General features: G+C 40.6%; 1 protein-coding gene across 9 annotated transcripts in view; it reads left to right on the forward strand.

The window, feature by feature from the left end:
* The window catches only part of lama2 (laminin, alpha 2), a 251,165-nt gene that overhangs the window by 227,120 nt on the left and 10,978 nt on the right, over positions 1-13,067 (forward strand). For 8 of the 9 annotated variants that reach the window (XM_076874014.1, XM_004550514.4, XM_076874017.1 and 5 more), the window contains 5 exons: positions 740-793; positions 4,144-4,295; positions 4,402-4,578; positions 6,281-6,452; positions 8,135-8,227. In XM_076874014.1, the coding sequence (XP_076730129.1) occupies positions 740-793; positions 4,144-4,295; positions 4,402-4,578; positions 6,281-6,452; positions 8,135-8,227 (648 nt within the window). The remainder of the gene's footprint in view (positions 1-739; positions 794-4,143; positions 4,296-4,401; positions 4,579-6,280; positions 6,453-8,134; positions 8,228-13,067) is intronic. The other variant, XM_076874016.1, reaches the window with a different exon arrangement.

Consider the following 13,067-nt stretch of genomic DNA (forward strand, 5'->3'; position numbering starts at 1 on the left):
GCTGTGTAGTGACAAAATTTGCCAGTGTGTGCATGGTAACATAACAGCGTGCCTGTTGTCTAATAATATGGCTTCTATTAAAAACCTTGTAATGCAAGCTCAGTTTTTTCTGGTTAAGTTTCTTGCACATCTGCCCCTTTTATGGTACAGTTAAACTATGGAAAACAGCAAAGCCAAAACTATTGTGAGCGTTTGCATTGAAATTGTAATACAAACAGCTGCAGAGCAGCTGAGCTACAAATTGATCGCAAACTGTCTGCGTCTATAAATTTATGGCAATAATTTGCCAATCTGTGTGAGTGTTTTCAGTCTGGTCAAGGTGGACTCAAGTGACTCACTTGAGTAATCGCATTACTCAAGTGAGTAATCCAGTGTAACTGTACCATTAGGTAATGATAGCACTTTATGATAAAGCATTGTGAAGCTATTAGTAAGGTGTTAGCAAGTGCTTAATTCATCATTGATACAGCATTATTTCTCCTTAAGGCCATTTATAAATATGATTCATGACTCAAAGCTGTGCATGGTGTAAGAGTAGCAGATAGATAAACATCTCTGTTTATAAATGACATACCAAGGCGGAGTAATATGTATGTAAACAATAAATTAAGCACTTCCCAATACCGTACTAATGCTTAATAGTGTGACATTATTAGAAAGTGCTACCAAGGCAGTATCAGAAAACTTATTGGAAGAATCTGTGCACAATAACATTGTTCTGAATATCTTTCCAATCCAGGCCCGCTCCACAAGCCTTTCAAAGTCCAAGAGGAAGAGAAGACAGTCAGGAGAGGTGGGTTCACCATGCACAGTTTGGACCCAAATGCTGTCTTGTTTGCCTAAGTGAATGGCAGTTACATAAGTGCATATTAATGAGATTTGCAGTTTTTGGCAACTGAGCTAATGGGATTGTTGTTTTCCAAAATGCACACTCTTACTTATACACACCCATAGATGTGCAAAGACTCATACACACCTTTAGTAGCTGTTGTGGAGGTTCATTGTATAGTGGCGATCTTAGCTTTTAGCTGACTTTGCCAGTGCGTCCACACAGTCACACAAGCAACTTTTCTGTAAGTGAATTAAGTTTCCATGAGTGCATATTAATGAGATTTGACTCTGTTGGCAACTACACTGATTAGATTGTTTCACAGCTGAAACACCTTTTTTTCCACGTGCACACACACATGTGCACACATGCCTGTCAACCCTAGCCAGTGCTAAATAATTAAATCCATTATTTTAACTCCCCTGAAAACACCATGGGCAGCATGTCATATTTGCAGCTGTGTGTGTTTGTATGTGCACATAAGGGGTTTGTGTGTCATATCAGGTGTGAGGATGGCACTCACACGCGTGCAAATTTAAATGTGTGTCGTGTTTTTGTGTGTGAGAGAGGTAGAGAGGACAGAGGGTTACCTCTAGCTTATCCATCATCACTGGTTGTTAGGCACATAAATCTATTTTTACTAACTATGCTGGCAGGCACAGCATTTGTGTGTGTGTGTGTGCGCCTCTGTACGTGCGTGTGTGGAGAAAGGTTAAGCGAGGTTAAAAACACCATCAACTCAACTTGGCCCTGACTAATGGCTGTTTTAGAGAGGGACACAGAGAGAAGGGGACAGGAGACAAAGGATGGAGGGATGGAGGAGAGAGATTTAGAGGTGAAAGTAAGGATAGAGAAGTAAGAACAAAGCTAAAAAGAACGGAAATGAGATGATGGGGAGGATAGTCTGCTGTGGGAGAGAACAAAAATTGAAAAAATGAAAAGAGCTGGGAGCAAAAAAATGAAAGGACGGGCACAGAGGAGAGGTAAGAAGAAAAGAGGTGGAAGAATATCTTAGATGAAAAACAGTAGATTGTTTTTAAGCTGGCCAATAAAGAAAGAAAAACAAATAATCACCTGTAGGTAAAAGATGGAGACCACCATGACGTCACAGAATATTTGTAAGCATTTGAACCACGGCGACTTTAACCCTTTAAGACCATAGAGCCAAGTCCGCCAGAACTTATCTTTATATTTTTACATGCTGTAGTGACATTTTTGGGAGCATTTCAAGTTGCTATACATCAATACAACTGTCATATACCAAATTTTAATAATATGTATGCATTAAGGCCATAGTAACTACATAAATTGCAAAGAAAGTGCAATAAACTACAAAAAAATGAAAATCGTTTTAGGGTTGTTGTTTTTTGTTTTTTTGTTTTTTTTTACATATATTTCTAGTTAGAGAAATTTAAGAGGTTTGTCCCTCAAAACTGTAAATACAAAAAAGTTGCACAAAATAGTTTCCCACCACAGGAAATTAATTTTTTACTGTCTTCATAGTTGGATTTTTGAGATACACCAATTTTTATATACTGCTGGAAAACTGAAAATAACGCAAAACAGAGCGTGCCCGCTTCAACCAGTCTTAAAGGGTTCAAATGAAAACTAATAGCCCTGCAAAACTGTACTGTTGCAACCTGTCGGTCAAAATATAGCCACACTCCTGAATTATACCCTGTTTTTTTCACCAGATTTTCACTATAGTTGTACATTCAATATTTCACATGAGTAGTGATTGACAGTATAAACTTACTAGGAATGTGTTTACTGAGGATATAGTGAACAGTATCAATTTTTTTTTTTGCTTAGACTTTTATGAATTCCTGTTTTAACTTGAAGAATTTCCCCATGTTGGCAATGCTAAAGAATGTGCACGTGTGCTATCTCCGTCGTTTATATACAGTCTATGGGAAAAGTCAGGATATGCACAAAGGGAGGAGAGATGGTAAAATGATGATGACAGTTTTGAGGTACATCTAAGAGTTCCTCACTCATTCAAAACAACTGAGAATTTTCTTTATACAAACTGGAGATCAAAACTCTTTATCTTTCCTTCTTATCCACTGAATGATTGCACTAGTTTTTTGCACTAGCCTCGAGATATCACATTACTTTTTGTTTTTAATTAAGACATTAGATTGTCTCATAAAATGTGGAAAAACATATTGAATAGGCCTGACCTGAAAGACATGGACTGCACAGTTCTACCTGCTTCAGCTTTACACTCAAGATATCGAATGAGAAATGCAGAAAAGCATACCATGTTTTGCATGAATGTTGTATTTGTGCACATTCTTGTAAAATGCACCTGTATGTGAGTCTGCATGAGTGTGTGTGTGTACGCATGCGGGTGTGCTTTTGTACCCATGTATGAGTGTGAGATGGCGCGGCGAGAGCCATGTTGTACCTACATCTCAGTTCAATTTGTCCCCGACCTCAAATTGAAATTCCATTTTCAGGTGGTAAATTGTCTCCCACTTCGCCCTCTGGCACACAGTGAATTAAAATTCAAATTAGCCTGACCCTGCACCACTGCTCTCTAGCACCTCTCTGTCTGTCTCACTCTTTCTCTCTCTCGCCATCTCTATCGTGCTTGCTGTTTTGCTCTCTGCCCTCTCATCTCTTCCCCCTATTATCCTGTCCTCTCCATTCCTCTCATCTCTTGTTATCCTTTCCTCCCCACTCCCCTCGTCTTCCTTTATCTTGCTTATTTCCCCCCAATTTTGCTCTATATACCATATATCTCCCTGCATTCACCTCACCATTCCCCCTACCCTTTCTCTGCTCTAATCCTCACTCTGTTTTGCCTCCCGTTTTTTTTTTCTGTCCGTTTCATCCAATACCCTTTCTTTCCCTTTTTTCTTTTTGCACAATGTGGATATAGAGTTACAACCAAATGTGCATTTAGGTATTTATTTATTTGTGTGTGTGTGTGTGTGTGTGTGTGTGTGTGTGTGTGTGTGTGTGTGTGTGTGTGTGTGTGTGTGTGTGTGTGTGTGTGTGTGTGTGTCTTCTTTAAAACAACATAAATGGATTAGAAGCTAAAACAACATTGTTGTTGTTGCAGTTCCCCTGTGTGTTTTTAAGAAATAATCTGTAATCAAACACCTACATTTTCATGTCATTTTCTACTCATCAAAATAAAGTTTCTGATATATTACACTGGACTGAATGTACTGAATTTAAAAACATAAAGTCCTTTTGCATTTACTTATGCAAATTTACTTGAACTTTACCATATTCTGTCTCCTAGGGTTAGTTTGAATGTACATGTTGACCCTGTTAATAAAGTTTATCTCCAACTCTGGCAGCCCTACCTCTCAGTCATGCTGACCAGAGGTTCGCTGGAAGTCGTAGTGTCTACCGGCAGCCACAATCGGCGACAAGCCACCAGACGACCTGAACAAGGCACGCTGAATGATGGCAGAGAGCACACACTCCGCATAGAGAGGCTAGCTGGCAGGTTAGCGTTTGTTTTTGTTATGAAGTAACAAACTCCTGTTGAAGATGTTTTATTGTGTGTTATAATCCATTTCCTCATTTTGGAATTTTTCTTTGTTTTCCAACAGATCTTTTGCTGTCCACGTGGACGATGAAGCCAGGATGCAGGGTATGCTTCCCAATGACCAGCCATTGAACTTGCAGCGTATCTTCCTTGGTGGTATTCCCGCAGAAGTAGAGCAGACCTCCAGCAGAGCCAACATCCCCTTCAAAGGATGCATATGGAACCTCATGATCAATGCTGTGTATGTTAAACTTTGTCACTCTGTCAGATATAACTGTGAACAGATTTGTTTTCTACAAATTTATTTGATGCAGGCATGATCTTCAGTTGAACAGCAGAGTGTTTGGTGTTTTTTAAGATGATTAACAGCAGTTTATTGAAATGCTTGTTTAGGCTGTAGACTTGTTTTTAAGTTAGCTTTTAAAAAAATTGGATACAAACAGTGTGGATCTGCCACTAGAAATGCTTCTGTCTCCTACGATGTTGAGATCACACATGGGTGAAAGTACTAATTCACTTTACATTATGTTTAAAATGTTCCCGTTAAACCTGTTTGATCCATATTTAAACACTGTACTTACTGTCTTAATGATCACCATAGACATTATACACTGACAGGTTAAAGTGTAGTTAATGCAATTGCAGCAGGTCACGGTCGTGCTGGTGGTGTTGATGATGATAAAGCCCGTCTTTCTGCCTGAACAGCAGTAATTGAACTGTCCAGCATCATAAACATGCTCATAACTCAGATTACACCACCTCGTCTTTGTCTGTTTATGATTGCGTCGTTCCCTTCATTTCAGCCCTATCACCCCGACCTTTTCTAAGCTTACATCTGCGTGCCTGTCTGTCAGTTCACTCAGTGTCTGAAACAACCTCTCCCCTTTAGGACAACCTCCCTTTAAGCCAGGGGTGTCCAACTCCAGGCCTCAAGGACTGGTGTCCTACAGGCTTTAGATGTGTCCTTGAGCCAACACAGCTGATTTAAATGGCTAAATTACCTCCTCAACATGTCTTGAAGTTCTCCAGAGGCCTGGTAATGAAATCATCATTTGATTCAGGTGTGTTGACCCAGGGTGAGCTCTAAAACCCGGAGGACGCCAGTCCTTGAGGCCTGGAGTTGGACACCCCTGCTTTAAGCCATAAAGATCTGGTTGGCAGTCCCATCCAAATGAAAGGCCTGAGTGCGAATGCTCTGCTCACACATATGTATCTAAATGATGAGAGCAGGAGTTGGAAAAACCCTTGTAAGCTGAGCTTTTAGAGCATTCTGAAGCCTAAGCGTTTGGCTAACAGGGATTGTTTAGTCTTTCGTTGGTTTTTTGCTGGTATTGTATCTAAGGCAGAACCACTTTTGTCAAAGAAAATGTTATATCCATCTAAAGTAATGTTATGTAACAGAGCAGAACAGGGATCGGTGACAAAAGATGTGAGAGGCTCGTGGTGAAGCTGGTTGCAAAGTGCCTTGAAGAGAAAAAAGCAAGTGGAGACAGGCGAATAGCTACTTAAAAAATGTGCCCTGTGTGAAACAAATATATGTATAAATACTTGGAAGTGTATAAACTGAATCAGCTGGCATCAGTTGATGTATTGGAATCAGGGGCTAAACTTGGTTTTGGGGCTAAACTTGGTTTTGTGGCCTGCCTGATCTAAGACTATGCTCAATTGATTTAGCCATAAAATTATGTGCATGTCAGGCCTGTTGTTTTTATTCACCAGCAGGGAATCCACCACACGCGACAGTGATGATAGTCATTTCAGCCTGATATTTCTTAGTTGCAGTTTTATTTGTATATGTAAAATACTAAATATCTAATTTATTTTGTGAAGAAAATGAAATTAAGGCTTGAAATAATAAACCATAGCAAACCTTGATACTTACAGATTTATTTAATTCTGCTGTGCACATGATTTTTACATCTAACTGCCTGTTCCCCTCTCAGTTTGTCAGATTTCGCTCAGCCTGTTTCCTTTGAGAATGCTGAAATTGGTCAGTGCCCGAACCTCACCCCACCGCCACCTCCACCTCCTCTACCAGCAGAGAAGAAGCTCGAGAAAGAAAAAGAGGATTCAGAGCCCTCAACCCCCATCTCACCACGTCCAAGTCCTCCTGCTGTAAGTTTAATATAGCAACTAATAAAGGATGTTACAACTATTAAGTAAATTGTAATGGCCATTGTTTTTGTTAGTCAGCCTGTTTTAGACTGTTTGAACATTTTCAAAATATAAAAACAAATAATTATGTGCATGTTAGGCACATAGAACACAGTGTAGTAAAAAGACACACATTCACCTGTGTACAGCTGTCCTACAGGGCTACAGTGCTATTTTTCTGACTCTGTTATTCAGAATATACTCTCACTCCCTTTCTCTCTCTGATGAAATGCAGCCATGGCCTGCCGTGTTAGCTTAGCAATTCATCACACAGCAGTTGTACAGCCCATTAACTTTTCTTTATAGTCCCTTTAGCCTTGAGTCACTAAACGCCAGCCCTGGCAGCCTGTCATACAGAGTGGAGCCATGGCGTTATGCTAGGCTAACTGTGCATACAATTAATGCTTTATGAGTGCAGAGGAGCCAAACACTCTGAGCTAACATTTAGCCACTATTCTAAGAAGCTGGCAGGCGGTAAAGTCAGTCATTTTTACACTCTTAGCACCGGGTTAGGCAAGATATATTTCACATATATGGCTTACAGCAGGCATAGGTTATCAGTTACCCAGTTAGCTGCTAAACTACACCTCTTAAGGAACATTGATCTTCAAGCACAGAGCCAAAGAACTCTCCTATCCTAGCTATAATTCTGGTTTGTTGCTTTATGGGCTGAGAATTCATCTGATTTTATGATTTAGACTGCAGGCTGTAAAAGCCACAGTTCTGAGTTCTCATCTACACATTAAGTGTTATTAGGGTGGTTTTTTTATGTGTATTTATATATGTCATGCTTTGTTTGTTTGGTGCTTTGTTAAGACTCTTGACTCCTAGAGAAGTCTGTTAAATTAACATCATAATGTAGTATACAGCAGATACTATAGAAAACATCATTACTGCCATTTTTGTCTTGTACTGGATACAACACTGTTAAAATATTGACATGTTTTCACTATTGAAAAACAGTTTTTAAAAATTGAACAGCACAATTTTGGCTATTAGCACATTGTTTTCAAATGATTAAGCAATGGAGCTCTGCACACAGGTTGTGACATGAATTTTTCATCAGCAGTAGGAGGATTTTGTCAAAATGAAGAAGTAAACACTGGTTGAATCACAGTTGACAGAACACAACAACTCAGCATGCGTATGAATGAAAAGAGCGTCTTTACTTCCCACTTCTCTGTCACGGCTTCTGTATTTGTGATTCTTCTGATAGTCACCGAGTACCAAGTGAGGGGTCAAAGAGGCTCCATAGGCCTCAGTGAACCTCTGAAAAATATAACTCAGACTTTAATTTGAGCATTTTCCTTTTTCTCTTTGCATTTTGATTGATAATGTGACAACTGCCTCTAATTAGCTTTTTAAATCTCAGGTCTATAATTTCCTTCATTTACACTGAGCTGCAACATTAATAATGTTAAACAGGCTATATTTTCAGCTGCAAAATTAGACTTTTTCTTTAAAAAAACCCAAAAAACTAGAAATAGGCCTTGATCTATTCATCTGTTAGAAGAAACTATGGTAAGAGTCTATAAGGAATGGGAACCGTTGCTTTTTGGCATTATCATCTGCTCTGTCATCATTCTGTCTCTCTGGCTGCCACTAATCTGCTTCCTTCCAACTCTCCAACTGCTGACTTGCAGGAGGCTACGTCCCCTTCCCTACCTGCTGCTGCAACCCGTGCACCTGCTACTGTAGCACCGTCCAGTGATAAACAGAAACCCAGCTCAGATGTGGTACACACACACACATGCAAACACACGAACTCAGTACTGGTTTGCTATTATTAAGTCAAGTGTAAGATTGTGTCACTCAGATTTTGTGATTTCCTCTGTGGCTTTCAAGCCCAAAACTTGTCCATTCATACTGAAGACATGATCCAAAAAAAAGAGAAGATGACAAATAAATAATTTAATCTTTCAGAAATAAAAACTGTATTATTTTCTAGAAGCGCTAGTTAGCAGACACTATTCAGAGAGAGAGAGAGAGACATTAAACAGTTGTTGGTAACTATTCTCAGACACAGATTTAGTGGACTGGAGAGTAACCTTGTGTTTACTCCACCCATGGCATCATTCCTTCTTTGGCCTTAGGCTAACAAGTTATCATGAGACTGACCCAAGGTTCTCTTCTATCTGTCTGCTACTTGAGGCCAGGCAGAGAAATTGGTGCAAACACAGCCCTCAACTGGCAGTGACTGACCACCTCTGCCAGAGCAGCTGAGGGTTAAGTGCTTTGTTCGAGAGCCCTTAACATTAGGTACTGAGAAGAAGAGGGGCTTTCTTGTTTGATATTCCGATGGTGTATCTGTTATAGTTTGGGATGCACCAGTTTATCAGCTGAAATTAACCTTGTTGACTGACTTCAACGCATTGGCAAAAGAGATGACATTCACTGAGGGGAGTGTTCAGCATTTATTTTGTGTGTTCCATCAATTTTGTGGTCTCTGGGATTCAGTTTCATTTAAAGACAGCGTGGCAGGGAAAATCTGAAAGACCTGAGATAATCAAATTGAGAAATGTCTCTGTTTTCATGGTAAAAAAGAGCGCATGAATGATAAAAACTAAATAAACAGAAAAAAACAAAGGTTCACAGGATTCTGGGTACTCCTGTGAAAGACTAAGAATGACCGCATCGTGACTTGGTAGCTTGTAGAACAACCTTTAGCGGCAATACCTTGGAATAATAATCATCTATATGCATTTAACAGTATCTCACATTGTTGTGGAGGAATCCTGGCCCACTCTTCTCTTCGTCCCACCATAGCATTTCAGTCAGGTTGAGGTCTGGTCATTGAGTTGGCCATTGCAACATCTTGGTTCATTTCTTCTTCGGCCATTCTGTTGTAGATTTGCTGCTGTGCTTGGGATTGCTTTCCTGTTGCAGTTGCAAGCTTAAGACTTTTTCCTGACAACCGTTCCAAATAAGCCATACTTGTTAAGTCTTTTCTCTTTTCCTTCACTTTCTCTAAACATTGCGCAGTTGGACCTAGAGGGGAATTTTCACTCCTGTGATTGTGCCATTGTTTTTAACACGTACCTGAATGCTCCAGACCAGCAAACTACCACATAAGTAGTATGTATTTTACACCTGTAAAGCTATTATCCCAGATCAGTTTGTTCTGCAGTTCTTGTTCCTAAAAACTTTTTTCCAGTGGCTGAAATACAGTAAGCACAGTATAGACTTTATAACTATAGAAAGTGGTGGAAACTCTTACCTACACACACAGGCTCATCTTCACTCGTCACAGACACACACATATATATACAGTGGGGCAAAAAAGTATTTAGTCAGCCACCGATTGTGCAAGTTCCCCCACCTAAAATGATGACAGAGGTCAGTAATTTGCACCAGAGGTACACTTCAACTGTGAGAGACAGAATGTGAAAAAAAAATCCATGAATCCACATGGTAGGATTTGTAAAGAATTTTTTCGTAAATCAGGGTGGAAAATAAGTATTTGGTCAATAACAAAAATACAACTCAATACTTTGTAACATAACCTTTGTTGGCAATAACAGAGGTCAAACGTTTACTATAGGTCTTTACCAGGTTTGCACACACAGTAGCTGGTATTTTGGCCCATTCCTCCATGCAGATCTTCTCGAGAGCAGTGATGTTTTGGGGCTGTCGCCGAGCAACACGGACTTTCAACTCCCGCCACAGATTTTCTATGGGGTTGAGGTCTGGAGACTGGCTAGGCCACTCCAGGACTTTCAAATGCTTCTTACGGAGCCACTCCTTTGTTGCCCGGGCGGTGTGTTTTGGATCATTGTCATGTTGGAAGACCCAGCCTCGTTTCATCATCAAAGTTCTCACTGATGGAAGGAGGTTTTGGCTCAAAATCTCACGATACATGGCCCCATTCATTCTGTCCTTAACACGGATCAGTCGTCCTGTCCCCTTGGCAGAAAAACAGCCCCATAGCAATATGTTTCCACCCCCATGCTTCACAGTAGGTATGGTGTTCTTGGGATGCAACTCAGTATTCGTCTTCCTCCAAACACGACGAGTTGAGTTTATACCAAAAAGTTCTACTTTGGTTTCATCTGACCACATGACATTCTCCCAATCCTCTGCTGTATCATCCATGTGCTCTCTGGCAAACTTCAGACGGGCCTGGACATGCACTGGCTTCAGCAGCGGAACACGTCTGGCACTGCGGGATTTGATTCCCTGCCGTTGTAGTGTGTTACTGATGGTGACCTTTGTTACTTTGGTCCCAGCTCTCTGCAGGTCATTCACCAGGTCCCCCCGTGTGGTTCTGGGATCTTTGCTCACCGTTCTCATGATCATTTTGACCCCACGGGATGAGATCTTGCGTGGAGCCCCAGATCGAGGGAGATTATCAGTGGTCTTGTATGTCTTCCATTTTCTGATGATTGCTCCCACAGTTGATTTTTTCACACCAAGCTGCTTGCCTATTGTAGATTCACTCTTCCCAGTCTGGTGCAGGTCTACAATACTTTTCCTGGTGTCCTTCGAAAGCTCTTTGGTCTTGGCCATGGCGGAGTTTGGAGTCTAACTGTTTGAGGCTGTGGACAGGTGTCTTTTATACAGATGATGAGTTCAAACAGGTGCCATTCATACAGGTAATGAGTGGGGGACAGAAAAGCTTCTTACGGAAGACGTTACAGGTCTGTGAGAGCCAGAGATTTTCCTTGTTTGAGGTGACCAAATACTTATTTTCCACCCTGATTTACGAATAAATTCTTTACAAATCCTACCATGTGGATTCATGGATTTTTCTTTCACATTCTGTCTCTCACAGTTGAAGTGTACCTCTGGTGCAAATTACTGACCTCTGTCATCATTTTAAGTGGGGGAACTTGCACAATCGGTGGCTGACTAAATACTTTTTTGCCCCACTGTATATATATACATATATATATATACACATAAATTTCTGGCTAAAGGACAGATTCTATTGGTGTGACCTCCAACCAAAGACCTGAATGGAAGACCGTCTTCCCATTGTTAGCTTAATGGAAATACGCAGAAGGGATGAGAGAAAGGAAGGGAAGAAGAGGAGGATGGAAAAGGATAGAAGAAAGACAAGAGGGAAGAGAGAAAAGGTGCAACGAAAAGGGAGAGTCTTTCTGAACAGAGTGGCGCTCAGCTTTTGTTGGCTTAATGGAAAGACGGAGGAGAGGAAGTGCGAAAAGAATGAAAGGAGAGGGAAGTAAAGGACTTCTGAGCAAGTGACGTCTGCCTTTTGTTAGATAGGGGAAGAATAAGAAAGAGGAAAAAGACTGAGGTTGAAGAGGAGGAGCGGATATGGGGACAGAGAGTGATAAGAGGTGAGTGTCAGCTGTAACAAAGCAAGGTCACGGTGTGGGGAATGTCTTCACTTGAAAGGGAACAAGAGAGGATTGGAGATTGAGACACACATACACTCAGTCGTCTCAGATCCTCTCTCTCTTGCTAACTTTGTCACGCACTCACACTTGAAGTATGGCAAAGTACCTTTATCACTTAATAGGCATTACTGTATATTCAAAAGAGGAGAGACACAAACTAGAGGGTGAAGCTTTTGGAAGGGGGGGGGGGGGGGGGCAATTAGGGGGCGGGGGGACAAAGGAAAGACCAGATACTGAGGTGTGAACAGAAGACTAGTCTAGATCTGGAGAGACTATTAGAGGTGATACAAGGTAACAAAATGAAGTAGAAGCAAAACGGAAGGACTTCAGGTGACTGTAAGTGAGACAAGATAGAAGTGTAAGATAATAAAAAATAGAGGGAAACAGATAAGGGCCAAGGACAAGAAGTAAAGCAAGAAGTAGAGAGAGAGGACAATGACAGGAGGGTACGATGGGAGCAGAGGGTTTGGTAAGTAAAAGCCAAAAAAAGAGGTGTAGAAAAGTGGAGAAAGTTGAGGGAAATAGAAGATCAGTACAGTTTGGGAAGAACAAAGCAGAAGAAAAACCATGTACGGTAAAAGAATGTGGAATGAGTGGGATTTATCGGTACATGCTGGTACAGACAGCAGGAGGAGAGGGAAGAAAGGAAAACTGGGTGGGTGGGAGGAGAGGCAAAGATGGTAAAGCAGATGATGGGAGCACAAAGGACGAAGAATACTACAGGAGACTTAGACTGAAAAAATGAATAAGAAATATAAACCAGTGAAGATGAGCATTATAGGGGGAAAAAGACAGATGTTTTGAGTTTTGAGACAAGCAGACAAAAATAAAGGAGGTATCATTTTTTTTAAAAAGGAGAAGGTAAAATTGGATATTGTTTTAGAGTAACCAACAAAGTAAAGTTGCATCTGATGCTAGTATAGGAAAATATGAAAGCAGAGGGAATAATTGTGGGGAAATAAAGTAATTGTAAAAGTGAGGACAACGGAAGGAATAAATAAAGTAAGGAAAATGAAGAAGCAAGATAAAAGTATGCAGGAGTGGAGGGAAAATGAAAGCAGCAGATGGGAGGATAGGTGGGCATCATGAAATTAGGGAAAAATAAAGACTTTGACAAGGAGGAAAAGGAGAAGAGGTATAAGAGTGAGGAGGAATTAAATAGAAGCAAGCAGAAAAGAGAAATGTCTTGGAAGGCCTAAAATAAGATGGTGTGAGA

Source organism: Maylandia zebra, linkage group LG15 (genome assembly GCF_041146795.1).
Source record: "Maylandia zebra isolate NMK-2024a linkage group LG15, Mzebra_GT3a, whole genome shotgun sequence".
Classification (NCBI taxonomy): Eukaryota; Metazoa; Chordata; class Actinopteri; order Cichliformes; family Cichlidae; genus Maylandia; species Maylandia zebra.